At 43.3% G+C, this 27,199-nt stretch overlaps 1 protein-coding gene across 2 annotated transcripts in view; it reads left to right on the top strand.

The window, feature by feature from the left end:
* Nucleotides 1-27,199, top strand: part of LOC115155523 (contactin-associated protein-like 5) — a 154,444-nt gene that overhangs the window by 113,943 nt on the left and 13,302 nt on the right. For both annotated transcript variants that reach the window (XM_029702203.1, XM_029702204.1), the window contains 6 exons: nucleotides 3,503-3,609; nucleotides 4,823-4,942; nucleotides 5,491-5,691; nucleotides 25,814-25,970; nucleotides 26,216-26,343; nucleotides 26,484-26,654. In XM_029702203.1, the coding sequence (XP_029558063.1) occupies nucleotides 3,503-3,609; nucleotides 4,823-4,942; nucleotides 5,491-5,691; nucleotides 25,814-25,970; nucleotides 26,216-26,343; nucleotides 26,484-26,654 (884 nt within the window). The remainder of the gene's footprint in view (nucleotides 1-3,502; nucleotides 3,610-4,822; nucleotides 4,943-5,490; nucleotides 5,692-25,813; nucleotides 25,971-26,215; nucleotides 26,344-26,483; nucleotides 26,655-27,199) is intronic.

The raw sequence follows: 27,199 nt of genomic DNA, 5'->3' as shown, positions 1-27,199 counted from the left end.
CGTTATGTCCGATTTTAAAATAGCTTTTCGGCGAAAGCACATTTTGCAATATTCTGAGTACATAGCTCGGCCATCACGGCTAGCTAATTTGACACCCACCAAGTTTGGGACAACCTAAACTCAGAATTACAATTAGAAAAATTGGATTACCTTTGCTGTTCTTCGTCAGAATGCACTCCCAGGACTTCTACTTCAACAACAAATGTTGTTTTGGTTCCAAATAATCCATAGTTATATCCAAATACCTCTGTTTTGTTCGTGCGTTCAGGTCACTATCCGAAATGTAACGCGCGAGCGCATTTCGTGCCAAAAAAAATTCAAAATATTCCATTACCGTATTTAGAAGCATGTCAAACGCTGTTTAACCTCTCTAGGGTCTGCGGGACAAAATCGTCCCACCTACGTAACAGCCAGTGGAATCCTGTGGCGCGTTATTCAAATACCTTAGAAATGCTATTACTTCAATTTCTCAAACATATGACTATTTTACAGCATTTTAAAGACAAGACTCTGGTTAATCTAACCACACTGTCCGATTTCAAAAAGGCTTTACAACGAAAGCAAAACATTAGATTATGTCAGCAGAGTACCCAGCCAGAAATAATCAGACACAAATTTTTCAAAATAGCATATAATGTCACAAACCCAGAAGACAGCTAAATGCAGCACTAACCTTTGATGATCTTCATCAGATGACACACCTAGGACATTCTGTTATACAATACATGCATGTTTTGTTCAATCAAGTTCATATTTATATCAAAAACCAGCTTTTTACATTATCATGTGACGTTCAGAACTAGCATACCCCCCGCAAACTTCCGGTGAATTTACTAAAAATTTACTAAATTACTCACGATAAACGTTCACAAAAAGCATAACAATTATTTTAAGAATTATAGATACAGAACTCCTCTATGCACTCGATATGTCCGATTTTAAAATAGCTTTTCGGTGAAAGCACATTTTGCAATATTCTAAGTAGATAGCCCGGCATCACAGGGCTAGCTATTTAGACACCCAGCAAGTTTAGCACTCACCAAACTCAGATTTACTATAAGAAAAATGTTATTACCTTTGGTGTTCTTCATCAGAATGCACTCCCAGGACTTCTACTTCAATAACAAATGTTGGTTTGGTCCCAAATAATCCATAGTTATATCCAAACAGCGGCGTTTTGTTCGTGCGTTCAAGACACTATCCGAATGGTAAAGAAGGGTTACGAGCACGACGCATTTCGTGACAAATATTTTCTAAATATTCCATTACCGTACTTCGAAGCATGTCAACCGCTGTTTAAAATCAATTTTCATGCCATTTTTCTCGTAAAAAAGCGATAATATTCCGACCGGGAATCTGCGTTTAGGTAAAAAGACGAAAGAAAATAAAGCATGGGGTGGACTCGTGCACGCGCCTAAGCCCATTGTCTTCTGATCGGCCACTTGCCAAAAGCGCTAGTGTGTTTCAGCCTGGGGCTGGAATGACAACATTCAGCTTTTTCCCGCCTTCTGAGAGCCTATGGGAGCCGTAGGAAGTGTCACGTTACAGCAAAGATCCTCAGTCTTCAATAAACAGAGGCAAGAAGCTCAAGGAATGGTCAGACAGGCCACTTCCTGTAAGGAATCTTCTCAGGTTTTTGCCTGCTATATGAGTTCTGTTATACTCACAGACACCATTCAAACAGTTTTAGAAACTTTAGGGTGTTTTCTATCCAAAGCCAATAATTATATGCATATTCTAGTTACTGGGCAGGAGTAGTAACCAGATTAAATCGGGTACGTTTTTTATCCGGCTGTGTAAATACTGCCCCCTAGCCCTAACAGGTTAACCTTTTCAATAATGCTTACCTACTTATAATTGAGCAACCTCCACAATAATGGACTAATCACTACAATCAAACAAGATTACTCCAACATCCTGGCAGTTGTTCTCTCTATCCTTTTACCTTTTCAGAATGTTTCAAAACAGTGATTGATCCTTCCTTCTGCTCAACACACTTCCTGTTTATTAATAGTAAAACATAGCATAGCTAGGCCTCCATCTCTCTCCATCACCTATTCTCCAGCTTTAAAACATTCATGAGCAGCTGTCATCCTCCAGGACCGTGCCAGGTTTAGGTTGAACAGCCAGTTGACTGGCAGACCACAGCTTTCATGTGTCACCTCGGAGAGGAGGCCAAGGGTCCCTCTGACTGTTCAATATATCCATTAGGAGACATGCCCAACCCAGCACTTTAGCTTGTGACATACATTACACAAAAGCAATTCATTTCCTTGTCACCGAGGAAACTAATTACGTAACATAAAAAGCTCTCAGAATATTGCTAATTTTGTTGAACAAGAGCGTTCCTCGCCATTGACTATTACCACAAACTTCACTGACCGATGTATCGCAGAGAAACAGTTCTGCAAGTTGAGCAGCATCATTATATGGTCCACAAAGCCTCTTCAATGTGCATGAATAAAAATAGCACAACAATAATTAAACCATCACCTGAACATTATCCGGAGAACAGTTGACTCCCTTTGTAGAGCTAAATAGGTAAATGGAATTTGAAATGGCTGTGTTGTAAGCACAAACACCACTAAATCAGAGCTCCTCCTGGGACAGGATTCACAATTAAAGCTGAATTAAATAATACTAATAAAAAAAATCTGGTAATTTTGGAAGTTCGAGAGGTATGAGGAAGGCACTATTAATCGAAGTGTCTTTCCATAGCCAATCAGACATTTCACTGGGAATGTTTCTGCATATTGTTAACAGGGAGAGGGGGTTGGGTTACTTACACCTACCTTAGCCATGCATGTTTATGCAGTGACTTTGTTTACAAACTAATGCATGCACAAACACCTGCCTTACACTGAAATCAGTTTGGCTGGTTCAATAGAATTTGAGACCCAACCAAAAAGGAAAATAACCAACATGTTATGAAATTCCGAACAGTAAACTCAATATTCTGTTTGGTAAAATCTTCTGACACTAAGGAGTTTTGTATGCAGATGCTCTGATCTTTAAACAGCTCCCTGTGAGATTAGACTGTGTCATGAATAATTACAGCTGTTTTGTTGTTAAGTAGATATCACAACACCTGTCATTGTCAGTCAAGTGGGAAAAGGGGATACCTAGTCAATTGTACAACTGAATGCCTTCAACTGAAATGTGTCTTCCACATTTAACCCAACCCCTCTGAATCAGAGAGGTGCGGAAGGCTGCCATAATCAACATCCACGTCTTCGGCACCCGGGGAACTGCCTTGCTCAGTGGCAGAACGACAGTTTTAGCTTGTCAGCTCGTGTTACTAGCCCAACACTCTAACCAATAGACTACCTGCAGCCCTAGTGTGTATGTTGTAGTGTCATCAAACCATTAACTCCAGCTAGTTCAGTTCATTCAGAGTGGGAGCAACCACATTGTTTTAGCATCGCTGTCGCCATGGCTTTGCCTCTCTGGTACCAGGTTAATTGTACTCCTTCCCACTGTCTGATCTTCCCTGTCTCCCCAGATGTCTGCCCAACTTCTGTGAACATGGAGGGCAGTGTTCACAGTCCTGGAGCCACTTCTACTGCGACTGCTCTGGCACAGGATACACTGGAGCCACCTGCCACAACTGTGAGTCCCCGCCTGCCCTTCAGTCAATTCAGGAAGTGAAATTCCCATTCCAATTCTCTTCAATGCTTTTCAAGATTTGGTAGACTTTCTGACTTGAATTGAAATGGAATTGACCCCGACCCTGCAATATACACTGTTTTATTTAAATAAACAATTTATTCTCACCATTTCCATATCTAATATGTTGTGGTGCTTAGCCATTGATTGTTTTGCATACTTGGAGGGTGTTTGGTGAGATATGCGACTCTGTAGTTATTGCTAGGCCACCATCACATTTGAAATGGAAATAACCTCTCTCTTTGACACTTATATGCACCACCCCGTAGTCAATATGCACCACCCCGAAATCAATATGCACCCTCAAACTCTGATAGGAATATACATCACCCCGTTATCAGACCCTGATACTCCACCCCATTGTTTTCATTTACATCATTAAGCAGACACTCTTATCCAGAGCGACTTATAGTAGGCTCGGGGATTCGAACCAGCGACCTTTCGGTTACTGGCTCACCACTCTTAACCGCCCATTATCAAACTCTGATAGGAATATACACCACCCCATTATCTAACTCTGAAGTTCCTGCAAGCTATTTTATTTTAGTAACATATTTTATTACATTTGTCATAGTATCCTCATTCTCCACTCACACGTGTGCTCCTCTGTAGCCATCTGAGGCATGATGTTTCTCTGTAGCCATCTGAGGCATGATGTTTCTCTGTAGCCATCTGAGGCATGATGTTTCTCTGTAGCCATCTGAGGCATGATGTTTCTCTGTAGCCATCTGAGGCATGATGTTTCTCTGTAGCCATCTGAGGCATGATGTTTCTCTGTAGCCATCTGAGGCATGATGTTTCTCTGTAGCCATCTGAGGCATGATGTTTCTCTGTAGCCATCTGAGGCATGATGTTTCTCTGTAGCCATCTGAGGCATGATGTTTCTCTGTAGCCATCTGAGGCATGATGTTTCTCTGTAGCCATCTGAGGCATGATGTTTCTCTGTAGCCATCTGAGGCATGATGTTTCTCTGTAGCCATCTGAGGCATGATGTTTCTCTGTAGCCATCTGAGGCATGATGTTTCTCTGTAGCCATCTGAGGCATGATGTTTCTCTGTAGCCATCTGAGGCATGATGTTTCTCTGTAGCCATCTGAGGCATGATGTTTCTCTGTAGCCATCTATGAGGCATGATGTTTCCCTGTGTTCCTCTGTAGCCATCTATGAGGCATCATGTGAGGCCTACCGGCTGACTGGCAGCTCCTCAGGCCTCTTCTCTATTGATCCAGATGGCAGTGGTCCTCTGGGGCCCACACAGGTCTACTGCAACATGACAGGTGAGCTGCCACCCTGGCCCTCTACCCTAAATACATTTTTACACTGATGGCCTTTAGGATCTTGTTGTCAGACTAATCTAGGTTTACAGACAGAATTATGTTTTAAATCGGATTGCCTTTGATGATAATCCAACAATATTGTGATATACTGAGATTGCGTATCTCATAGAGCTTCATCCTATAGTATTCAGGGGCTTTATTTAAGGTCAGAACATTCTGGATTACATGCATTTTCCTTTTCCCTTTATTTGGGAAGCAGCCACATTAGACCACTTCATATCTGTAAAATCACAATGCACTCTAGTGAGGTTGACCGAGGCTGACTGGTAATTAAGGGGACTGTCAAATATGTAACTACCTCCCAGCTTGGTACAGGATCATGCATAATCATATTCAAATCACTCCTCGAAATGTCTCAATTTTATGAAATGCAGTGTATAATCAGTACTGTGCTTTCAGATTCTGACTGTGCCTTTTTACAGCCATTTTCTTTTAAGTGTCCAAAAAAAATAAACTAAAACCTGTTTCTTATCTGTTCTGTGTTGTAGAGAACAAGGTGTGGACAGTAGTGACCCACAACAGCACAGATCCAGTCAGGGTCCAGGGTTCTACACTACAGAAGCCCTACATTATGAAGTTTAACTACAGCGCCTCACCTGAACAACTGATGGCCCTCGTGGCCAGGTCAGAACAGTGTCAACAGGAAGTAGTATACAGCTGCAGGAAGTCCCGCCTCTTCAACACGTGGGGTGAGCCTTTCCAATATACTTTCAGTTACAGATATTTTGCACATTTCACTAAGGAGGCATCTCGAGCACAACCAATTTAATACCAATTGTTTGTCTATATAGCGTTTGTATATTCCCTGCTATATGGGTTCTATTGAACATTGTTTGTGTGCCATCGCATGGGGACTTGAAGACTCCATCTAGTTAGTTCTCTCATCGCTCGGGGAGACCCAACTATAGGTTCATCATTTATGAAATATGTATGTGGTCAGATTTCTCTGAGGTGCACAGTGTCACCGCAGACAATAAACAAGTGTATTATGCCCAAACAAGATCATAAAAAATAAAATAAAAAGTTTGCTATTTTCAGGCCCAGTAGATATGAACAAAACATAATTGCTTTCATTGTTTACTTGAATGCTTCCGAAACCACTGCTGTCAAAGAAAAACACAGATCACTGTAATTGGACTTGTAAACAAAATATGCTCCTTATATTGGCACGGTGATGCTCTTTCTGTCCTGTTGTATGAAATATGTCTTTCTCATGCTACATCATAAGGAACCCTACGGTTGTGGGCGGTGCAGTTGCCGTACCAGGCGGTGATACAGCTCGACAGGATGCTCTCAATGGTGCGTTTGTGAGGGTCTTAGGGGCCAGCATAATTTCTTCATCCTCTAGCGATTGAAGAGGCGCTATTGCGCCTTCTTCACTACACTGTCTGTGTGGGAGGACCGTTTCAGGTTGTCAGTGAAGAGGATCGAGGATCTTGAAGCTTTTTACCCTCTCCACTGTGGCCCCGTCGATGGGGAAGGGGGGCTGCACCCTCTGCTGTTTCCTGAAGTCCACAATCAGCTCCTTCATTTTGTTGATGTTGAGGGAGAGATATTTTATTAGAATCCCCATTAGATGTTGCGAAGTCAGCAACTACTCTTCCTGGGGTCCACACAGAACATGAAACATGACATAATACAGAACATTACTAGACAAGAACAGAGTCTCTCAGCTTTGTGTAGTTGACAGTCTATATGAATGTGCCATCAACTTGATAATTACCATATTTTGGAGGTTATTTAGTTTTCCAAAAAAATAAAGTGAGCGATTGTAGTCTGAATAAAGGCCAAAATAATATTTGTGAAGGCCAAAACGTTTTATTTCTGTTTTTAGAGGGAGAGAAACGCTGGGCCAATTGTGCGCTGCCATATGGGACTCCCAATCATGGTCGGATGTGATACATAATAGTAATACTTTTTGTTGTATTATTTGTTTTGTCTTCTCTGGTGGATTAAACTGAAATTGCAACCAATCACGGCCAACCTAAGAAATTAAGAAATGCATTTGAATATAGAATTCTCCCCCTCCTTCTATCCTCCTTCTAGGCAAGTCTATTGTCCAGCTACCTGCTAATAGCCATAATGGCGCTGAACAACGTGTCCATGTCTGTGTGAAAAAAGTATTTTCTAGTAAGCAACAATTTGTTTACCTACATTAGACAACTTTGTCACAATATTTCTGTAATTCAGTGATATTTATTCCCATAGTAATTCGTTATGGATCCATAACTAAATAAACATTGCCATTTTGAACGAGTATTTTTATCATTTTATTAACGAAAGCATAAAGATGCTGATGAAGAGATACTGTACTGTTTATACTTTTGCATTTGGATAATACAGCATTTGGAAGATATAAGCCAACTGTTTATTAGGCTATAGCAGAACAGCATAACGGTCCGGACGGCCCTTGCTGTGCCTGGTGAGCAGTTGGTCAAGTTCTGTTGTCAGAAGAGGAATGGAAATGTCAGGGTGAACCGACGACATGATGAACCTGCCAGGTATGTTGACTCTGCCTGTTGGAGGTGGAGTTCCAGAGCTCACAGGTGTGCCTGGTATGGATTGTGACTCCATCTCGTTCATCGCCCTCTTCAACACGTCATTCTCCGCCAATGCCGCCTGGATCTGGTGCCAATGCATCAGCTGTCACCTGTATCTCTGCCCTCCAATAATGTTTATCTTTCTGCTGGTCTGCCTTCAATGACTCGATCTCGGTCTTCAAAGTATGAGTCTGATCCATGTGCACCTTCATCAGATGAGCAGAATGGTACCGCACTGAGCCCCCATCGATTACAGTGGCCTATGATAGAAACGGTAGATCAATTAAGAATTAAAAGTGACTCCAACACACAAATTCTGCATACACATTTTAAGAATCTAGCAAAACTAACCACTTTCTTGGCAACCATGCGTTTTTTTCGGTGCAGCCCGTTGTCCAGCTCTTTGTCCACTGATCTCCACGGATGGTTGTCGGCATGTTTGTATGCTCTGCAAAAACATATTCACGTTTTTAGTACACAATCCATTTTTATTGAACCTTTATTTAATTATCGATTTTGTTACACAGTATGCCTACACATTGACGGGCTATATAAAACATTTTTTTAAAGAAATGCACTGAAACCAAAATACCTTTAGTTTTGGTGATCCTCTCAGCTCCGACACATTTTAAAGTCCTCTCGTGGTTGCGGTCCTAACGCTGGAACGGGTAGCACCATAGAAAGAAGCTGGTTTGATGTTAACTATGTCCATTTTGTCTTTTTCTTTGGTTGCAATCTCATTTTTTGCAGGTAGGGGGATGTTCAGACCTACAGTAGCCGGACTATAAAGAGTCTATTGTCCTGCTAATCAGGCTAAACATTTTTGAAAACCTGTTTTCAAAATGCCACCAGCTGTCCATGACTACTGTAAATAAAAACACAGCATCTTGTTTACATCCTTTATTGTAACCACAATGTCACAATTAATTTGTATCTACCTTCCAATTACTTTTAGAGTTTGGGATTAATTTGCTTAATTTTATGGTGTTTCTGTTCCAAGAAAAATGAAAAACCCTCTGGGTTTCCTTTACGATGGAATGAAAAATATGGCGCTGTACAACGTGACGGTCGGGAGTAGGCAATAGTACTTGGCTATTTAGCTAAAGAATCCCTGTGTTGTGCGGGAATGTGGGAGATCGGTGTTCAATTCCCTGACGGGGAGGAAGGAGTAGGCTGTCCTTGTAAATAAGAATTTGTTCTTAACTGACTTGCCTAGTTAAATAAAGGTTACACTAAGATCATAACATTTCTACACTATAATTGTAGTCAAACCAATACCCAAACGGAGATTCAGTCAAAATAAAAATCACATTGATTTATCAAGACCAGTCCCCATGCTTGTCAAAGAGTAGCGTGAAACTGTGCTAAAATAGTTGTAGGCTATTGCTTCATATCCTATTGCTTCTAACTTCAATATGCTCTATAAATAGACAAGTCCTACGCTTTTCAGCACATTACTCAACACTAGTGAGACTCACGTCGCCTACAGTATATCGAAACATATGACGTGACTCTCCACCAATAATTACATAGATAATAATTACATCGGATATTTATGTAATTCAGTGATAATTATTCCCATAGTAATTCATTATGGATCCATAACTAAATAAACATTGGCATTTTGAAAGACTATTTTTATCATTATTTTATTAACAAAAGCATAAATATGCCATTATTAGTTACATTGTTTTAGTATGAACGTGCAGACTGGCAATAAGAACAGCAGGAATGTTTCCCTAGTCAGCGCCATTATTAGTGCAATGCCCCTTAAAGTGTTACTCTGTGCTACCCAGGGTGGGGGTCCACCCTTCCTCCTCCCTTTCCCATGGGCTAGGTCTGTCTTCTGTGAGCGGCTCTGCGGCCCATCCCGTGCCCCCTGCCCTTGTGCCTTGAACCTCACTCGCTTTCAGTGGATGCAGCAGGAGAACTGCAAGGCAATCCCATTGTGCGCCACTCGGGAGCCTTGACCAATATATATTGCCCTGCAAATAGAGGGTTAACAATATATCAGTGAATAACCAAGGGGATTTTATATAATTCTATAATAATAAAAATAATCGCTTTGTTTAAAAAATATATATATTTTGGAGATTAAGTTTTTCAGATAATGTAAAATGAGTGAGGAAAAAGGACATTCTTGAACATGGGGTGAGTCATTGTTACTAATTTGAAAAGTGGGCTATAGTACTACAGTAAGAGCAACAACAAAAAACTTAGTGTAACAACAGTTTTAGTAAGTAATACTGTAGTCGTGCACAATTATCACTTTCTATTTAGGTTTATGTCGCACATTCATTGTCAGTTAGAGACACAGTAGGACCCAAAAGCATAATCAGTGCTCTAACTGGATTACAGGCAACATTCGCACTGAGCTAAAGGGTAGAGCTGCCGCTTTCAAGGTGCGGGACTCTAACCCTGAAGCTTACAAGAAATCCTGCTATGCCCTGCAACGAACCATCAAACAGGCAAAGCGCCAATACAGGGCTAAGATTGAATCATACTACACCGGCTCCGACGCTCGTCTTTTATGGCAGGGCTTACAAACTATTACAGACTACAAAGGGACACACAGCTGCGAGCTGCCCAGTGACACGAGCCTACCAGACAAGCTAAATCACTTCTATGCTCGCTTCGAGGCAAGCAACACTGAGGCATGCTCTCTGTAGCCGACGTGAGTAAGGTCAACATACACAAGGCTGCGGGGCCAGATGGATTACCAGGACGTGTGCTTCGGGCATGTGCTGACCAACTGGCAGGTGTCTTCACTGACATTTTCAACATGTCCCTGATTGAGTCTGTAATACCAACATGTTTCAAGCAGACCACCATAGTCCCTGTGCCCAAGAACACAAAGGCAACCTGCCTAAATGACTACAGACCCGTAGCACTCACGTCCGTAGCCATGAAGTGCTTTGAAAGGTTGGTAATGGCTCACATCAACAACATTATCCCAGAAACCCTAGACCCACTCCAATTTGTATACTGCCCAAACAGATCCACAGATGATGCAATCTCTATTGCACTCCACACTCCCCTTTCCCATCTGGACAAAAGGAACACTTATGTGAGAATGCTATTCATTGACTACAGCTCAGCGTTCAACTCCATAGTACCCTCAAAGCTCATCACTAAGCTAAAGATCCGGGGACTAAACACCTCCCTCTGCAACTGGATCCTGGACTTCCTGACGGGCCGCCCCAGGTGGTGAGGGTAGGTAGCAACACATCTGCCTTGCAGATCCTCAACACTGGAGCTCCCCAGGGGTGTGTGCTCAGTCCCCTCCTCTACTCCCTGTTCACCCACGACTGCATGGCCAGGCATGACTCGAACACCATCATTAAGTTTGCAGACGACACAACAGTGGTAGGCCTGATCACCGACAACGACGAGACAGCCTGTAGGGAGGAAGTCAGAGACCTGGCCGGGTGGTGCCAGAATAACAACCTATCCCTCAACGTAACCAAGACTAAGGAGATTATTGTGGACTACAGGAAAAGGAGGACCGAGCACGCAACCATTCTCATCGACGGGGCTGTAGTGGAGCAGGTTGAGAGCTTCAAGTTCCTTGGTGTCCACATCAACAACAAACTAGAATGGTCCAAACACACCAAGACAGTCGTGAAGAGGACATGGCAAGCCTATTCCCCCTCAGGAAACTAAAAAGATTTGACATGGGTCCTGATATCTTCAAAAGGTTCTACAGCTGCAAGATCGAGAGCATCCTGACTGGTTGCATCACTGCCTGGTACGGCAATTGCTCAGCCTCTGACCGCAAGGCACTACAGAGGGTAGTGCGTACGGCCCAGTACATCACTGGGGCTAAGCTGCCTGCCATCCAGGACCTCTACACCAGGCGGTGTCAGAGGAAGGCCCTAAAAATTGTTAAAGACCCCAGTCATAGACTGTTCTCTCTACTACCGCATGGCAAGCGGTACCGGAGTGTCAAGTCTAGGACAAAAAGGCTTCTCAACAGTTTTTACCCCCAAGCCATAAGACTCCTGAATAGGTCATCAAATGGCTACCCGGACTATTTGCATTATGTGCCCCCCCAACCCCTCTTTTTACGCTGCTGCTACTCTCTGTTTATCATATATGCATAGTCACTTCAACTATACATTCATGTACATACTACCTCAATTGGGCCAACCGACCAGTGCTCCCACACATCGGCTAACCGGTTATCTGCATTGTGTCCCACCCACCACCCGCCAACCCCTCTTTTACGCTACTGCTACTCTCTGTTCATCATATATGCATAGTCACTTTAACCATATCTACATGTACATACAACCTCAATCAGCCTGACTAACCGCTGTCTGTATGTAGCCTCGCTACTTTTATAGCCTCGCTACTCTATATAGCCTGTCTTTTTACTGTTTTATTTCTTTACCTACCAATTTTCTTGGGCCACTATATCTATAACTATTTTTCCAATTGGATTGGTCCCCTCTACCACACAGAACCCCACTAATCTACCGATGGTAACGCACGAGGTGGCTAAAAACAGTCCATCTTTTGCCAGCTTGCCCGGCTAGCTGTCTGAATCGCCGTGACCCCAACCAACCTCACTACTCACTGGACCCTTATGATCACTTGGCTAAGCATGCCTCTCCTTAGTGTTAATATGCCTTGTCCATTGCTGTTCTGGTTAGTGTTTATTGGCTTATTTCACTGTAGAGCCTCTAGCCCTACTCATTATACCTTATCCAACCTTTCAGTTCCACCACCCACATATGCGATGACATCACCTGGTTTCAATGATGTTTCTAGAGACAATATCTCTCTCATCATCACTCAATGTCTAGGTTTACCTCCACTGTATTCACATCCTACCATACCTTTGTCTGTACATTATATCTTGAAGCTATTTTATCGCCCCCAGAAACCTGCTCCTTTTACTCTCTGTTCTGGACATCCTAGACGACCAATTCTCATAGCTTTTAGCCGTACCCTTATCCTACTACTCCTCTGTTCCTCTGGCGATGTAGAGGTGAATCCAAGCCCTGCAGTGCCTAGCTCCACTCCTATTCCCCAGGCGCTCTCTTTTGATGACATCTATAACCGTAATAGCCTTGGTTTCATGCATGTTAACATTAGAAGCCTCCTCCCTAAGTTTGATTTATTCACTGCTTTAGCACACTCAGCCAACCCGGATGTCCTAGCCATGTCTGAATCCTGGCTTAGGAAGACCACCAAAAACTCTGAAATCTCCATCCCTAACTACAACATTTTCAGACAAGATAGAACGGCCAAAGGGGGCGGTGTTGCAATCTACTGCAGAGATAGCCTGCAGAGTTCTGTCCTACTATCCAGGTCTGTACCCAAACAATTTGAACTTCTACTTTTAAAAATCCACCTCTCAAAAAACAAGTTTCTCACCGTTGCCACCCGCTATATACCACCCTCTGTCCCCAGCTGTGCTCTGGACACCATGTGAACTGATTGCCACCCGTCTATCTTCAAAGCTCGTGCTGCTAGGTGACCTAAACTGGGACATGCTTAACTTCTATGGGCTAGGTGGGAAGCGTCCCACCCTGGTACACCCTATCAACAGCAGGTGAAATATCAAGGGCACCAAATTTGAAAACAATTAAATGTCATAATTCAAATTTCTCAAACATACAACTATCTTACACCCTTTGAAAGATAAACATATCCTTAACACCCCAGCCATCCTACAATCTAAGCTTGATGCCCTCAATCTCACACAAATAATCAATGAACCTACCAGGTACCACCCCAAATCCATAAGCACGGGCACCCTCATAGATATCATCCTAACCAACTTGCCCTCTAAATACACCTCTGCTGTTTTCAACCAAGATCTCAGCGATCACTGCCTCATTGCCTGCATCCGTAATGGGTCAGCGGTCAAACAACCTCCACTCATCACTGTCAAACGCTCCCTGAAACACTTCAGCGAGCAGGCCTTTCTAATCGACCTGGCCCGGGTGTCCTGGAAGGATATTGACCTCATCCTGTCAGTAGAGGATGCCTGGTTATTTTTTTTAAAATGCCTTCCTCACCATGTTAAATAAGCATGCCCCATTCAAGAAATTTAGAACCATGAACAGATATAGCCCTTGGTTCTCTCCAGACCTGACTGCCCTTAACCAACACAAAAACATCCTGTGGCGTTCTGCATTAGCATCGAACAGCCCCCGTGATATGCAACTTTTCAGGGAAGTTAGAAACCAATATACACAGGCAATTAGAAAAGCCAAGGCTAGCTTTTTCAAGCAGAAATTTGCTTCCTGCAACACAAACTCAAAAAAGTTCTGGGACACTGTAAAGTCCATGGAGAATAAGAGCACCTCCTCCCAGCTGCCCACTGCACTGAGGATAGGAAACTCTGTCACTACTGATAAATCCACTATAATTGAGGATTCCAATAAGCATTTTTCTATGGCTGGCCATGCTTTCCACCTGGCTACCCCTACCCCGGTCATCAGCACTGCACCCCCCACAGCTGCTCGCCCAAGCCTTCCCCATTTCTCCTTCTCCCAAATCCAGTCAGCTGATGTTCTGAAAGAGCTGCAAAATCTGGACCCCTACAAATCAGCCAGGCTAGACAATCTGAACCCTTTCTTTCTAAAATTATCTGCCGAAATTGTTGCAACCCCTATTACTAGCCTGTTCAAACTCTCTTTCGTGTTGTCTGAGATTCCCAAAGATTGGAAAGCAGCTGCGGTCACCCCCCTCTTCAAAGGGGGGGACACTCTTGACCCAAACTGTTACAGACCTATATCTATCCTACCCTAAGGTCTTCGAAAGCCAAGTCAACAAACAGATTACCGACCATTTCGAATCCCACCGCATCTTCTCCGCTATGCAATCTGGTTTCAGAGCTGGTCATGGGTGCACCTCAGCCACGCTCAAGGTCCTAAACGATATCTTAACCGCCATCGATAAGAAACAATACTGTGCAGCCGTATTCATTGACCTGGCCAAGGCTTTCGACTCTGTCAATCACCACATCCTCATCGGCAGACTCAATAGCCTTGGTTTCTCAAATGATTGCCTCGCGAGGTTCACCAACTACTTCTCTGATAGAGTTCAGTGTGTCAAATCAGAGAAGCTGTGGTCCGGACCTCTGGCAGTCTCTATGGGGGTGCCACAGGGTTCAATTCTTGGGCCGACTCTATTCTCTGTATACATCAATGATGTCGCTCTTGCTGCTGGTGATTCTCTGATCCACCTCTACGCAGACGACACCATTCTGTATACTTCTGGCCCTTCTTTGGACACTGTTAACTTCTCTGGGCAAGGTGGGACGTGACCGTCCCACACTATTCAACAGCCAGTGAAACAGCATGGCGCGAAATACAAAACAGCAAAAATATCATAATTTCAATTTCTCAAACATACGACTATTTTACACCATTTTAAAGATACACTTCTCCTTAATGTAAGCACATTGTCCGATTTCAAAAAGGCTTTACAGTGAAAGCAAAACATTAGATTATGTTAGGAGAGTACATAGACAAAAATAACCACACAGCCATTATCCAAGCAAGGAGATATGTCACAAAAACCCAAAACACAGCTAAATAAAGCACTAACCTTTGACGATCTTCATCAGATGACACTCCTAGGACATCATGTTACACAATACATGTATGTTTTGTTCGATAAAGTTCATATTTAAATCCAAAAACAGCATTTTACATTGGTGCGTGATGTTCAGAAATTGTATTACGACCAAAACTGCCGGTGAATTAGCACATCAATTTACAAAAATACTTATCATATTGCTGACAATGTCTTAATTTGCACTAATTTGTAATCATTATTACAGGAAAATTAAGTTTATTTGTCACATGCACAGGCTCCAGAAGGTCTAATCGGTGTAAATGGTACAGTGAAATAGTTACTTGCGTAGAGGAGTCAATTTGCAGTAAGTCAGCCAGTCAGATGTGCAGCCAGACTTATTAGCCACTCCTTTTGCCCCATCTCTTTCAACCATACAATTGTTCAATTCCTCATCAATCCATGGAGCCACAACAGTTCTAATACTCAGTTTCTTAACAGGTGCATGTTTATCAATAATTGGAAGAAGCAATTTAATAAATGTGTCAAGTGCAACATCTGGATGCTCCTTACTAATCATATCAGACTCAACAAATATTTTTTACATCGTCCACATAAGAGTCACAGAAAAATATTTTGTATGATCTCTTATACATTATTTTAGACCCAGCTTTGTAAATGTGGCTTTCCTGGATATAGCCACTATATTGTGATCACTGCATCCAATGGGTACAGATACAGCTTTAGAACAAAGTTCTATGGTATTAGTAAAAATCTGATTGATGGATGATCTTGTTCCTGTAGTGTTTGTAAACACCCTGGTAGGTTGATTAATAACCTGAACCAGATTACAGGCACTGGTTACAGTAAGAAGCTCCCTCTTGAGCAGACAGCTTGATGAAAACCAGTCAATATTCAGGTCCCCAAGAAAGTAGACATCTCCGTTTACATTATATACACTATCAAGCATTTCACACATTATTTAGATACTGACTGTTGGCACTTGGTGGCCTATAGCAACACTCCAAAAAAGTTTTAGATGTGCCAAGTGAACCTGCAACCACAACACTTCAAAAACATATGACATAAGATCTTAAGGTTATTTTCCTGGCAGCACTCTGCCAGAGCCCTCAGCTTCTCCCTATAGGCTGTGTAAAAAAGACGGTCCTGCTCCCCCACCCCTCTACCTACATTTTCCTCACAGTCCCTTCAGTTTCTCTTGTTCTGTTAGTTTGTCTGTTTAGCCCACCATAGTTATCCATCACCCATCATAGCCCTGCCATTCCCAACCAATCAGAGCGCTTGGAAAGGCGCATCTGGGCACTGCACCCACCCACTAAGGTCAGAGTGTTGTCGTTGTCCGAAGAAAGAAGACACACTATTTTTTATTGTGGACAGTGACAAGAATACCTGAATGTGGTGCGTGCATCGAAATGTAAGTTGCAGGCGGGGTTATTGGTTTCTTTTTGCATGTTGTGTTATAATGGGTAATTACCACTAATAACTTAGTAACTATGATCAGTTTTCAGCCGTATGTTCAATTTACAGCTATTACTATTATTTAATGTCGGAGTTGCCACTACTGCTTGGCATATTGTTTATAGTGTGTAGCATTGTGCCCATTGCTGTAGGTGTCATTGTTTTATTGGTAAATGTAGTTTTCATATGCACATGATACTGTAGCGCTTTCCATAGTGGCCTTTGTTCTAGAAGCTCGCTGCCATGTGCGAGCTTCTAGAACCCTACCAGAGGGGTCGTGGAGCTCACGCATGTGCAGAGTAATTCACAACCCTGTGGCTCTGGAGCAGGCAGGCTCTTGCACCAGGCCGGAGAGAGAGAGGATGCCATAAATCTTTATCTTGCCAGTCTCAGTAATTGGTTTCTCTCTCTCTCTCCGACAAGAGGTTAATCTTTAGGTTAATGTTTATGCTGCTAAGTCCATAGCCCTGTTTATATCTGTGTTATAGTAGTGTAATATTATGCTTATTCGTTCATGTTTATATAGCCTATCTATATTGCATAATTATGACACTTTACTGATACTGTTATGTTGTGCATGTTTTTGCTTTATAGAAACACAATTCATTCAGATTAACACTAGTGCTATTCCACCAAGATACACTCCCAGTCCAGATTCAAGTTTTATGACCAAAAGTGTCTTAATGTGTGTTGGTAAAGAGGAATAGGAAATAAAACCCTGAAAAGAGAAGCATCAGCATTGTTCTGACTGTGCATCCTGTGGAGGGGCAGAACCCAGAGAAGCATCGGCATTGTTCTGACTGGACCTCCTGTGGAGGGTCAGAACCCAGAGAAGCATCAGCATTGTCCTGACTGGACATCCTGTGGAGGGGCAGAACCCAGAGAAGCATCGGCATTGTTCTGACTGGACCTCCTGTGGAGGGTCAGAACCCAGAGAAGCATCAGCATTGTTCTGACTTGACATCCTGTGGAGGGGCAGAACCCAGAGCAGCATCGACATTGTTCTGACTGGATCTCCTGTGGAGGGTCAGAACCCAGAGAAGCATCAGCATTGTTCTGACCGGACCTCCTGTGGAGGGTCAGAACCCATATCACCCAGCATAATTTTACTAGCGGGTTAGGGCATTCACAGCCGACTGCTCAGACAGGTGAGGGCATACTGTTGGCCGTCATTGTAAATAAGAATTTGTTCTTAACTGACTTGCCTGGTTAAATAAAATAAATATCAGCCAACTGTTTTTATAGGCTGTCTCGACAATGTTGGTGATCAGGCCTACCACTGTTGTGTCTTCTGCAAACTTGATGATTGAGTTGGAGGCGTGCGTGGCTACTCAGTCATGGGCCTCTGTGTTAAGGATTAGCATAGTGGAGGTGTTGTTGCCTACCTTCACCACCTTTGGCTGGTCAGGAAGCCCAGGAACCAACTACACAGGGCCTCAAGCTTAGTGATGATAGCTTAACTTGATGATGAGCTTGGAGGGCACTCTAGTTTTGAAGACTGGTCTTTAGTAGATAAGCAGCATTCTTACATAGGCATTATTCTTCTCCAGATGGGATAGGGCAGTGTGATGGCGATTGCATCATCCATGGATCTGTTGGGCCAATATACAAATTGTAGTGGGTCTAGGGTGTCAGGTAAGGTGGAGGTGATATGTTCCTTAACTAGCCTCTCAAAGAACTTCATGATGACAGAAGTGACCTTCGCTTTCTTGGGTACAGAAACAATGGTGGATGTCTTGAAGCAAGTGGAGACAACAGACTGGGATAGGGATAGATTGAATATGTTCGTAAACAGTCCAGCCAGCTGGTCTGCACATGCTCTGAGGACACAGCTGGGATGCGGTCTGTGCCAGCAGCCTTGCGAGGGTAAGCACGTTTAAATGTTTCGCTCACATTGACCATGGAGAACGAGAACATGTAGTCCTCATGAGCGGCGGTGTCCCTCGTCGGCGGCACTGTGTTTTTCTCGAAGCTGGCAAAAAAGGTGTTTAGCTTGTCTGGGAGCAAGGCATCGGTGTCCGTGACGTGTCTGGTTATCCCTTTATAATCCAAGATTTTCTGGAGTCCCTGCCACATAAATCTCATGTCTGAGCCGCTGAATTGCGACTCCACTTAGTCTCTTTACTGAACAGTCTTTACCATGGGTACTTCTGATTAAGTTTCTGCCTATAGCAAGGGAGGAGCAGAATGGAGTCGTGATCTGATTTGCTGAAGGGACGGCCTTGTAGCAATCCCGGAATGGGGAGGAGCAGTGGTCAAGAATTCTTGATGAGCGAGTAGCACAGGCAATGTGTTGATAAAACTTCAGTAGAGTTTTCCTCAGATTTTCTTTATTAAAGTCCCCAGCTACAATATATGTGGTTTCCAGTTTACACAAAGTCCAGTGTAGTTCCTTGAAAGCTGTTGCGGTCTCGGCTTGAGGGAATATACTCGGCCTTGACGATGACCGAAGAGAATTCTTGTTGGAGGTAATGCGGTCTGCATTTGATAGTGAGGTATTCCAGATCGGGAGAACAAAAGGACTTGCGTTCCTGAACTTTACCGCAACCTGCATACACAGTTTGAAGTACAATAGACCAATATAGCTACTGTAGTAGGTCAAAGCTGTCTGCTGACTAGAGCATGGGTGCAGTGTGCATGGTGGTGCTCATGTGAAATTCCTTTCGCATTCGGCTTCAGACCAATGTCGACTTCTCTACTTATTTGTTTTTAATTCTATGTTTTTTACACAGGAAGCTGATTATACATCATTATTATACAGCAATACAAGTAAAGTAAAAATACACAATCATGACAAATGGCAACAGAAATAATGTAGTTATTAGTATTTATTTAATAATAACAGCTGATTTTCCAGAGGGAAGCGAAAAAACAGAAACCCATTTAAGACAATTTGGAGGAAACTGGGAAACCTTTTTACAAGCTTCTGGAAAATACACAAATAATCAACATGTAGCCTACCCATTAACTATTTACTTACATTATTGACAGTCACATTATGTAGCCTGGAGATCAAGGCATGAAGTAGCACAAATTGTTCAGTTTTTTTTCTGCCAGCAGAGGGACTGTGCTATTTTTCCCTCTAACATCCTAGTCATCCACCTCAGTGAAAACAACTTGTGATACACCAAGGGGATGGCACTGGTGTGGCAGAGGTGCGGATTTAGAAGTGGTTTGAGGTGGTCATCTGAATATTTCCGAATAGACAGTGATGGTGTTCTCCATTGGGACCAGAAGATAAACAAGTGCATAGACAGGGCCCTGCACTCCCTCAATCAGCTGGTGTATGCATTTCAGGGACACACAATCCACCACCCTACCATTAAGCAGTGTGTCCCTGGGATGTGCTGTAGGGTTGGAATGCATCTGACTGATGAGAGTATTGAGAGTTGGTCTCTTCAGTCTCCACCGTCTCCGTACTAACAAGACACACACAGTATAACACACACCACAGTCCCTGTCCATTGCCACTCAACAATGCTCTTTTAAGAGCCACCTAATATAAAACATAAGCACACAACTTGCGGGCCGGTGTGTGTGTGTGTGTCAGGACTAGGAGGGAGCCTTCAGATCCCATGGTTTTGACATTAATGCTTTACCCTGTCATGAACACATTTGTCTTGACACTCTATTTAATGGACAGTCTGGAGATGACAGGAAGATTTTGTTGTTGTTCATTTATTTAGCTTGGTAAAAAAAAATGTCTCAAACAGTTGTGTTGAAAATGGTATCATTGCTAACCAGGTTAGCAAGCGTGGTGTTTTCTTTTGAATGTGCAAAGGTCATGCTTAGCAAGCAAAAATGTTGGTGTTGAATTCAAGAATGTGCACTCGCACACCCCTGGCTACTTTTTTCTTGGATGGCAACTTCAGGTTTTCAGGAATACATTGAAAGTAACTTTACACTGTATTAATCGGTCAGCGCAAATTTTGATTATTACCTTGACTAACCTGTACCCCCACACATTGACTCGGTACTGGTATCACCTATATATAGCCTTGTTATTTTTATTTTATTGTGTTCCATTTTTCATTTTATTTTATAGCTTTAGTTTATTTAGTAAATATTTTCTTATTAACTCTTTCTTGAACTGCATGTTGGTTAAGGGCTAGTAAATAAGCATTTAATTTTAAGGTCTACGCCTGTTGTATTCAGTGCATTTGACAAATAACATTTGATTTGATTTTGATTTGATGTGAGAAGAGAAATTGCATTAACAGAGGGAGCATACTGAATCAATGCATAAGGTAAGGGCTGTAACTCTAGCTAGCTACATTGCTAAGCAAGCCAGGTTGACTAGTACAGTGGCTTGCAAAAGTATTCACCCCCCTTGGCATTTTTCATATTTTGTTGCATTACAACCTGTAATTTAAGTTGATTTTTATTTGGATTTCATGTAATGGACATACACAAAATAGTCCAAATTGGTGAAGTGAAATGAAAAAAATTACTTGTTTCAGAAAATGTTAAACATTTTAAAAACTGGAAAGTGGTGCGTGCATATGTATTCACCCCCTTTGCTATGAAGCCCCTAAATAAGATCTGGTGCAGCCAATTACCTTCAGAAGTCACATAATTAGTTAGATTGAACACAGGTGAACTTTATTTAAGTGTCACATGATCTGTCACATGATCTCAGTATATATCCACCTGTTCTGAAAGGCCCCAGAGTCTGCAACATCACTAAGCAAGGGGCACCACCAGGAAAGTGGCACCATGAAGACCAAGGAACTCTCCAAACAGGTCAGGGACAAAGTTGTGGAGAAGTACAGCTCAGGGTTGGGTTATAAAGAAATATCTGAAACTTTGAACATCCCACTGAGCACCATTAAATCCATTATTAAAGAATGGGAAGAATATGGCACCACAACAAACCTGCCAAGAGAGGGCCGCCCACCAAAACTCGCTGACCAAGCAAGGAGGGCATTAATCAGAGAGGCAACTAATAGACGAAAGATAACCCTGAAGGAGCTGGAAAGCTCCACAGCGGAGATTGGAGTATCAGTTTGTAGGAACACTTTAACTGGAAACACCACAGAGCTGGGCTTTACGGAAGAGTGGCCAGAAAAAAAGCAATTTCTTAAAGAAAAAAATAAGCAAACACGTTTGGTGTTCGCGAAAAGGCATGTGGGAGACTCCCCAAACAAATGGAAGAAGGTACTCTGGTCAGATGAGACTGAAACTGAGCTTGTGGCCATCAAGGAAAACGCTATGTCTGGGGAAACTGGTCAGAATTGAAGGAATGATGGATGGCGCTAAATACAAGGAAAGTCTTGAGGGAAACCTGTTTCAGTCTTCCAGAGATTTGAGACTGGGATGGAGGTTCACCTTCCAGCAGGACAATGACCCTAAGCATACTGCTAAAGCAACACTCGAGTGGTTTAAGGGAAAACATTAAAATGTCTTGGAAGGGCCTAGTCAAACAGTGGAACCCATCCAACTTGAAGGAGCTGGAGCAGTTTTGCCTTGAAGAATGGGCAACAATCCCAGTGGCTAGATGTGCCAAGCTTATAGAGACATACCCCAAGAGACCTGCAGCTGTAATTGCTGCAAAAGGTGGCTTTACAAATTATTGACTTTGGGGGGGGGGAATATTAATGCACTCTCAAGCTTTCAGTTTTTTGTCTTATGTTTTTGTCTTCTGTCTTATGTCTGTTTCACAAGGAAAAATATTTTGCATCTTCAGTGGTAGGCATGTTGTGTAAATCAAATGAGGTTGTAAGGCAACAAAATAGGAAAAATGCCAAGGGGGTGAATACTTTCGCAAGCCACTTTATATGGAGTAACGTTAGCTAAAGGCAATGTAAGATGATCAATGCCCATTGCATGTATTATACATTAGCAACATGGCAATTTCCCAAAGTTTGGTGTTCATCAATCAATCAAATGGTGCTATACAGAAACCTAGCCTAAAACCCCAAACAGCAAGCAATGCAGATGTAGAAGCACGGTGGCTTGGAAAAACTCCCTAGAAAGGCAGGAACCCAGGAAGAAACCTAGAGAGGAACCAGGCTCTGAGGGGTGGCCAGTCCTCTGTTCTAACGTTCATAGATGACCAGCAGATGACCAGCAGGGGGACCAGCAGGGTCAAATAATATCACAGTGGCTGTAGAGGGTGCAGGTCAGTTGGCAGGTCAGTATCTCAGGAGTAAATGTCAGTTGGCTTTTCATTGCTGAGCATTGAGGTTGAAACAGCAGGTGCGGTAGAGCGAGAGAGAGGGTCAAAAACAGCAGGTCCGGGACAAGGTAGCACGTCCAGTGAACATGTCAGGGTTCCCTAGCCGCAGGCAGAACAGTTGAAACTGGAGCAGCAGCACAACCAAGTGGACTGGGGACAGCCAGGAGGGAGAGAGAGACAATTAGAGGGTGCATACTTAAATTCAAACAAAACACCAGATATGACAGGAGAATTACACCAGATTTAACAGACTGACCCTAGCCCCCCGACACATAGACCATTGTAGCATAGATACTGGAGACTGAGACAGGGGTGGGTCAGGGGACACTGTGGCCCCGTCCAACAATACCCCCAGACAGGGCCAACCAGGCAAGATATAACTCCACCCACTTTGCCATAGCACAGCCCCCACACCACTAGAAGGATATCAACAGACCACCAACTTACTACCCTGAGACAAGGCTGAGTATAGCCCACAAAGATCTCCTCCGCCAATGTAGTTAAACAATATCCCTATACTCGCACCAGTTTTAGCCAGCACCATCTTTAGATTAGCCTTTAAGTCGGTAGCCCTGCCCCCTGGTAAAGAGTGTATGGATGATTATTTTTAAGTCAAATATTGGGGGTAATGGAGTCGCCAATGACTAGGGTTTTCAATTTGTCAGCGCTAATGGTGGGAGGCTTCGGCGGCTCAGACCCCATAACGGGTTTTAGGAGACACCTGAGAAGGCTTGTCCTCTGACTCCAACTCGTTGCTTAATGGGGAGAACCGGTTGAAAGTTTCTGTCGTCTGAATGAGCGACACCGGTTGAGTATGCAGACAACATTTCTTTCCAGAAGCCTTGAGAAAATTGTCCAGCTGCGGGGACTCTGCGGGGTGATTTATGCTACTGTCTGTACTTACTGGTGGCACAGACGTTGTTTCATCCTTTCCTACACTTAAATTGCCCTTGCCTAACAATTGCATCTGAAGCTGTGCTTGCAACATGGCTATCCTCACTATAAGGCGATAGTTTTCCTGTATATTATGAGTACAGCGACTGCAATTAGATTGTGTAACAGGTGTAAAATGGCTAGCTAGTGCGCGCTAATAGCCTTTAAATCGGTGACATGTCACTTGCTCTGAGACCTTGAAGTAGTTGTTTCCCTTGCTCTGCCAGGGCCGTGGCTTTTGTTGAGCGATAGGTAACGATGCTTCAAGGGTGTCAGTTGTTGATGTGTGCAGGGGGTCCCTGGTTCAAGCCAGGGGCAAGTAGGGGCAAGGAGAGGGACGGAGAACTGTTACATTTAGTGTGTTGGCTGGGAATGTAACAGCATTGCTTCCGTCCCTGTCCTCGCCCCTACTTAGGCTCAAACCAGGGACCCTCTGCACACATCGACAACAGTCACCCTCGAAGCATCGAGGAGAGGGACGGAAGCAATGCTGTGAGGCAGTTGATGTGTGCAGAGGGTCCCTGGTTCGAGCAATAGCAGGCAATAGCAGGCAAGGACTAGCAATAACTAGCAATAGCAGGCAAGGATGTTCACTATCTTGTTTTTGCTTATTTGTTTGTGCTCTGATTACACACAAGTATCAAGGGAAACATTTTACGCAGTTGACTTCAGCCATGTGAAAAACCTTCCATAACAAAATATAGCTAGCTTCCTTTGCTTGTAGCTTGCCTCTCATCCGACTGGTGTTAGCTAGCTACTATCACTGTTGCTGCACAACCCAAGTGCTTTGGTCCGGTTTTAGAACTCTGAGATTTGGCTGAAAAGATGATAGCATTGTCAGAAGTGCTTCAAAAAGGTAGCACATCATTGGTTCTTAATGGACAGAAATTAGCATGTGAGAGCGATAAGATGTACATTTAATCAAAACTGTTGCCCCTACAAACTTATTCAGTCCCGAAAGGTGGAAAGTCTAATGGTCACTTTATGGAAGCTGAAGTCTCGTTCCTATCTGGCGCCTTGATATTGAGTCGGGGCAATTATCATTTTTTTCTAACGACCCTGTTAAAAATCTGGTTCTCAGTAACGGCCACACGGCTCATGAGCAGAGGCATCAAGTTGATTTGTGAATGCACATCAACATGTCCTCCAAAACAATTCATCTTATTTCCATTTAATTTGTTATTCCCTAAACCATTTTTATATTCAGTGATCTATTCTGCTTTGTTTCAATTGAGTAACAATGTACATTTGACATGATGAACAAAGGCAGAAGAATACTGGATATCAAGCTTTGATGCTGTGTAATCCGTTATCCCACAAAATACGCTGTCAGTGTCAGGCAGTGTGACTTGAATAGTACCACTGTCACAAACCCCCCATGACCACACTTCAAATTACTCTCATTACATTACTCATTACATCCCATTATATGGTCCCCACCCTCCCACCACCCTCCTGTGTTAAAAGTACAGTCTAAGAGCTGAGAGGCTGCTCACTGCAGGCCCATAGTGTCTCTCAGGCAGAGTCATGTTGTGTTGATAGAAGCCTATATCTATGCAGAGAACTGAGAGGCTGCTTCCTGCAGGCCTGTAGTGTCTCTCAGGCAGAGTCATGTTGTGTTGATAGAAGCCTATATCTATGCAGAGTCCTGAGAGGCTACTTCCTGCAGGCCTGTAGTGTCTCTCAGGCAGAGTCATGTTGTGTTGATAGAAGCCTATATCTATGCAGAGAACTGAGAGGCTGCTTCCTGCAGGCCTGTAGTGTCTCTCAGGCAGAGTCATGTTGTGTTGATAGAAGCCTATATCTATGCAGAGAACTGAGAGGCTGCTTCCTGCAGGCCTGTAGTGTCTCTCAGGCAGAGTCATGTTGTGTTGATAGAAGCCTATATCTATGCAGAGTCCTGAGAGGCTACTTCCTGCAGGTCTGTAGTGTCTCTCAGACAGAGTCATGTTGTGGGACAGAAGACTGTAGCAGGGCCACCTGCAGATGCTCCAGGAAATGAGCCCTGCGAGTCTGATTGTCATCACTGAGGACTCATTGACACAATGCCATGGGATGCCAAAAGATGCCCAGGGCTCTTATCACATTCACTGTGCAGATTCTGTTTCTCTTCATGTGGACCTAATTGTAATCCTGTGACTGGTCCAGATGGCAGCCCCCTGTCCTGGTGGGTGGACCAAGGTGGAGAGAGACGGACCTACTGGGGAGGCTTCCTGCCGGGTGTTCAGCAGTGCTCCTGCAGCCTGGAGGAGAACTGCATGGACATGAACTACTTCTGCAACTGTGATGCCGACACAGACTCATGGTAACTAGGCAAATATGTCTCTCTGTCTACTGTCCATCAATATGATTTAGCTACAAATCTTATTGTGCTTGTCCATCTATATTTCTACATTGTAGCAGTATTCAGTATATTACCTTGTGTCAGATGGAGATTTTCTGGAAGAGACCAAATGTATCAGCTTAAGTGGGTCAGGACAGTGGTGGGAGGGGTTCATCATTGTTTGATTCCTTCCACAGAGAGCATACTCTCCTCTCTGTCTATTGCAGGGCTAATGACACAGGAGTACTTTCCTACAAAGAGCACTTACCAGTGAGTGAGATCGTGATTGGAGACACCAACAGAACTGGCTCTGAGGCGCTCTACAGAATCGGCCCGCTGCGTTGTTATGGCGACAGTAGGTGAACTGTTTTATTTTGTACAATTTTTATCTTACAGATGGTCCTTTTGAACATCCTTGTTTTTCCATGCAAAATGCTGAGTAAATATTGACTGTGTTCAAAATCTTACAAAATACTTGTATTTCCTGTTTTCTAGAGTCTGTGTGGAATGCAGCGTCCTTCTACCAGGAGTCATCCTACCTGCACTTCCCCACCCTCCAGGCAGAGCTCAGTGCTGACATCTCCTTCTACTTCAAGACCAGCGCTCCCTCAGGAGTCTTCCTGGAGAACCTGGGCCTCAAGGACTTCATCAGAGTTGAGCTCATCTGTGAGTCTGTGGACCACACACACACACACACACACAAGCATGAAAATGCCACACACAGAAACAAAACACACACTCCCACACATACACACACAAACACACACACACACACACACCACACGCACTCATACGCATACATGCACACACACACACATTCCAAGCAGCTACAGCACTATTTCATCAAGCAGTCAACTTAGTTACAGCACTATATCATCAAGCTGTCAACTTAGTTACAGCGCTATATCATCAAGCTGTCAACTTAGTTACAGCACTATATCATCAAGCTGTCAACTTAGTTACAGCACTATATCATCAAGCTGTCAACTTAGTTACAGCACTATATCATCAAGCTGTCAACTTAGTTACAGCACTATAACATCAAGGTGTCAACTTAGCTACAGCACTATAACATCAAGCTGTCAACTTAGTTACAGCACTATATCATCAAGCTGTCAACTTAGTTACAGCACTATATCATCAAGCTGTCAACTTAGCTACAGCACTATATCATCAAGCTGTCAACTTAGCTACAGCGCTATAACATCAAG

Source organism: Salmo trutta, chromosome 20 (genome assembly GCF_901001165.1).
Source record: "Salmo trutta chromosome 20, fSalTru1.1, whole genome shotgun sequence".
NCBI lineage: Eukaryota > Metazoa > Chordata > Actinopteri > Salmoniformes > Salmonidae > Salmo > Salmo trutta.
This window is presented reverse-complemented; position numbering and strand designations above follow the sequence as displayed.